The following is a 4,735-nucleotide window of genomic DNA, read 5'->3' as shown; positions in this document are numbered from 1 at the left end:
TCCATGCATTCGTTTTCAAAAAATTTTGATTTAAAGAATTGTTTAATTTGAACTTTGACCCTTAATAACTTCTGTAGTTGTTATTTCCGCAAAAAATATATATACGGTTATGTTCAGCTCAATCATCTCTATCGACCCCAATATGTATTTTTTTTTTTATTTGAGAATCGGAGATATTCCGCATTTGTTGAAAAATTGTAATTCATAGTCGCGCCAAAATGTCAAATGAGCACAAACGTCAAATCGAAATGTCACGCAACACAAATCTTGGAATTCTAGTTAGCTTCTTACACACGCCGGTCAATTGCGGTTGGTCCCATACAAGTTGTATGTGCATGAGAAATTTTTGACAGTAAACTGCCGGCGTGCGTGAATATTACGTTGGCCTGTTAAGCTGGCACACATGAACACACGGCAAACGGGTTTTGTAAGCATAAGTGCATATCGCATCTTTGATGGGAAGGTGAAACGGCTTCTGGTTGAAGTGATTGCAGTCCGGCAATGTAGCTTCGACCTGAAAATTATAGTTGGTAAAGTTGTGGCGATTTCTAACACGACGACATAGAATAAAATATATAATTTGCTAATGTATCACACCTGATCACAGCATTTAAAATGTTTGCGGATCCGAGAAGCACTGCATATCTACAATATGTACATACTAGCCACTATAGAATTCCTAAACCAACGGTCTATAAATATCTAAAGTCATTAATAAACCATTTAAAGAATGTAGCAAGCTTACCTTTCGACAATATGCTCTTAATATCTTCACAAATGCACGTATTGTATTGTATGATAATATAAATCTTCACAAATGCACGTCTTGTATACAAAAATTGTAAACAAACCGCGGCCATATTTATATGCAGTGATGTATTTTGTGGTACTTATAAAATGCATCACTACAATCACATACTTCAAAATAATATCTATGACTAACAAAATTTACAATAATTCATATTTTCTTAGTTATAAAAATGCTTTTTTAACTATAAATTCCTAAATTTGCACGCAATTTTTTAAACTTTTCAATAAGATTTATTGTGATTTTTAACCGTTTTAATGCAACAATGTTACAAAAACGTGCGCTTTGAAATCAGGTGATCTCGGCTGTTGCCATTTTTTGGCTATCAGATGATAGTGTTTTTACTTATGAAACTGTACGATGGTATTTTTCGCTCTTAAGCACATCTGCATTTTTTTTTATATTTATTTTTATTGAGCTTTGTACCACGATTATTTTATTTGGAAAAATGGAAAAAGCAACAATAGTGGTATTCATCTAAACCGATAACTTTATCAAGCAGATAATCTTATAAGTTTACGCAATCTGTTACATGAACGACCCACACTCTCTTTTCGTTTACACATGCGACAATAGTCGTGTTTTCTTTGGTTATAGAGCGCAGTGTCACTAACTTTATACTACTAGCACGGGGATAAAGAAATTATAGAAACTACCTCACTAAATTGGAAAAAATTATATTTACGAGATATCTATTTAAATAAATGTACATATAACATAAAGGCTATTTATTTGAAGCAAGTTATAAGAAACAATGGCAGAATGTCTGTTTGTGTATGAATTCATTTGTCACGGCTACCAAACTTTGCGAATTATCAGTGAAACAAAACAAACAGACGGGATAATAATTGAACCAGATCTCTATCAGGATCATATCGTTGTTGAATTTGCGTGCAAAATTTGTATGCGGATCCCGATTATTGCCTAAGAAAACATAGCTAGAGTTGCGACAGAGTTGCATTGTCTTCAGTTTATCAAGTTTATTCAGTGAAATCGCTGGATAAATTTATCAGAAATGTGTAAACGAGTTTCCATACAAATTTTGACAGTTCATTTATAAGGTTTACACAATTATAAGTTTATACGGTTTACAATGCATTTATAAGGTTTGATGAATACCCTTAATGTCTAAGCGGTAGAAGTTATAGCAGCTATGTATTTCGGAGACCACCACATCTCCTCAAAATGTCATCAATAATTTTTTGCACTCCATCGTTATATTTTCAACTTATTTTGAATGAGAGAACACGCATTGTTCGATCATAAGAATATTAATACTGATTCTTCAGGTTCATATAAGTTTCCCAGTTAAAAAAATATCTGCATTACTAATATAGCCCTTTTCTAATGGTTTAGTAGAACGTATATTTAGTAGTTTAAAAATGTGTAGGACTGACTTAAGAACCGGATTGAGCACTGATATAGTTGCAGCAATATAATATACAAATCAAGGCATAAAAAATAACGGTGATATTTTGTTTGAGCCGCAAAAAAAATGTACCATTGAATTGGAGAATGTAATTATTTTTATTCTAAGTGCCTCACAGTGCTGTGTCTCCATATAAAAAGTGGGCAAAAATAGAATAATGGACGGATTTGAGTAAAAATTCGTTTCTTGGTGGATTAGAGTACGGAGATTTCAAAAATCAATTTTTTTTTTTTACCTAGTTCTTACATTTTTCATGGAAACTGAGATTGAAACTGCAAAATTTGATATTCAGAAGTAGTTCCAATACTGAGTAGTTATTTTATTATTTATACAGGGCGTTTTCCTAATAATATTAAAGACTTCAAGGCTTCATTCTATGGCTTAATTCATGGCAAATAAGATTCCCTATATCTCTCTTACGCAAACCCTCTAGGAATGGCAGCTACTTTCATTTTGGTCCTTTTTGACTACAAAATGTTTTTTTAAATTGATTATATCTTTTGGTGTGGATGTCACACGCTTAAAAAATTTGATTCATTCAAGACGACATTAAATACTCAAAAGACAAATATAATTTTGTTTTCCTTTTTATTAGTTACTTCGCACGAACAAGAGTTGTTGCAAAATACTGAATCAAAAATTATTTGTTTTATCTAACGCCGTTTATTGAAAAATTAAAGTCATCATGCAGTCAAATTCCAAACTACTCAGCAAACACACTAGTTCATTGACTATATATTTTGTGGTGTATTCATACATGAATTGTGGTGTATTCATACATGAATTTTGTGGTGTATTCATACATGAATTCATTCATGAATTTCGGGTTGAAATCATACTAGTCAGAAAAAGTGTAATCTATACTAGATATCATACTAATCAGAAAAATCCCATCCCATAGTATACCAACTGGAATGAATGTCAAATTCGTGGACTAGTATGACAAGTGGTAGGATCTTGACGTGCATACTGACTAGTATGTTCTGGCGCATAGACTGAGTAGTATGTCAACTACTATGATTCTGATGTATATAATGACTAGTATGCCAACAGGTACGATCATGACGTATATACGAACTAGTATCTTAAATGGTATGATATTGATGTATATATTGACTAGTATGTCAACTGATATATTGCTGATGCAGAGGCTGACTAGTATGCCAACTGGTATAGTGCTGATGCAGAAGAGGACAATTGCCATCTCGTAGGACATCGCCGTGTTAAAAATACCAGTTGCTTATATGGAAAAATTACAGAACTCGAACTAGTTGAGGCCGTGTGGCTGACTAGTATTTGATTAGTATAAAACTAATTGAGTTGACTGAAGGGTACTTATTACTTTTAAGTTTCTTCAGCATCGACTAAATACTCTTCCAGCTCGTCCATTGTATAAACTGCATTTTTGTTTGGGATAGCACTCCTTTTAAAAACTACTTCAGGATCTGATGATATTGTTAAGTATGACATCAAGTCTCTGTTTGTATGCTCCCGAGCAGTTTTACGTGTATGATCATATCGTACGATACGTATGTGTTTATGTAAAGCTTCCAGAGCTTCCTCTGAAAAATTGCCTGTGGGAATAAATTCGTAGTAGTAAAAAATGCCGAATAGCAACAAATCGATTTTCTTACCAATTGGTAGATCGAAATACTCAATAACCTCACACCCATGCATCAATATTTTATGCACGCTGCTAGGCATGTAGTACCATTCGTATTCAGTCAAATACATTGTTCTTGTCCTTATAAGGAGCTCTCTAAACGCGTCGATATTAATACGCATTCCACACGATATTAATCGCAGTATTATTGAAAAATTTTGAATTAGCTCTTTATTAATGCCGGTAATTTCTGATGCCACTTCTGCATTTAAAAAAAATTTGCGAGCTGTGTTGCCATCATTAGTTGTTCCAAATCCAGTCTTTACTTGGTCCACTATTAAGCCTAATCTTGTCCTAAACTCATTTTGAATCCTAACTTTATTCGCAGAAAAGGCGTCTTTGTTTTCTTTGCGAACTTGCCAGCATTTAAATGTTAAACGGTATGCGATGTGGAGTAAACACTCAAAACATCTAATCCAAGCATGCAGTGTAGACAACCCATACTTGTAATGATTAGCGATTGGTACTTTTGTAAAATTAGTAACATTCATTTCGGTCGGTTTGGCATGGCAAATAAAACAGTTACTGGAAGCATTAGTGCCAGTCAAAATATTGGCAACAGATCCATCAATCATGGTGCAATGCATTTGATAAGAAACTTGAATCCCTTTTCCGTTTCGTATTACAACATCATCTTCTAAGTTCTCAATTTTTCTCGACATATCATTATATTCGAATAGAACTAGTTCGCGGTTTTCCTTCTTGAAACTAAACTTAATTGGACGACAATAAAAAGACGATGAGCATTTGTTATTGGTCCATATATTTTTGTTGGATGACAAATCAATTAACCTGGAAAAAATATTTATTTTTTAATAACTTATATGGCTTGTCG

General features: G+C 33.3%; 1 protein-coding gene across 1 annotated transcript; it reads right to left on the bottom strand.

Annotated features, from left to right (window-relative positions):
- Positions 1–3,124: 3,124 nt before the first annotated feature.
- LOC108361594 (uncharacterized) lies at positions 3,125–4,123 on the bottom strand. Its single transcript, XM_017614235.1, has 2 exons — positions 3,872–4,123; positions 3,125–3,811 (listed from the first exon to the last, which is right to left on the bottom strand). The coding sequence occupies exons 1-2, from the start codon at positions 4,020–4,022 to the stop codon at positions 3,582–3,584; spliced, it is 381 nt and encodes a 126-aa protein (XP_017469724.1). The 5' UTR covers positions 4,023–4,123; the 3' UTR covers positions 3,125–3,581.
- Positions 4,124–4,735: the final 612 nt, after the last annotated feature.

This window comes from Rhagoletis zephyria, unplaced genomic scaffold (assembly GCF_001687245.7).
Source record: "Rhagoletis zephyria isolate East Lansing unplaced genomic scaffold, Rhagoletis_zephyria_1.1 Rzeph_scaffold_00803, whole genome shotgun sequence".
In the NCBI taxonomy this organism is placed as follows: Eukaryota; Metazoa; Arthropoda; class Insecta; order Diptera; family Tephritidae; genus Rhagoletis; species Rhagoletis zephyria.
The sequence above is the reverse complement of the archived record's forward strand: the minus strand, read 5'-3'. Positions and strand labels throughout refer to the sequence as shown.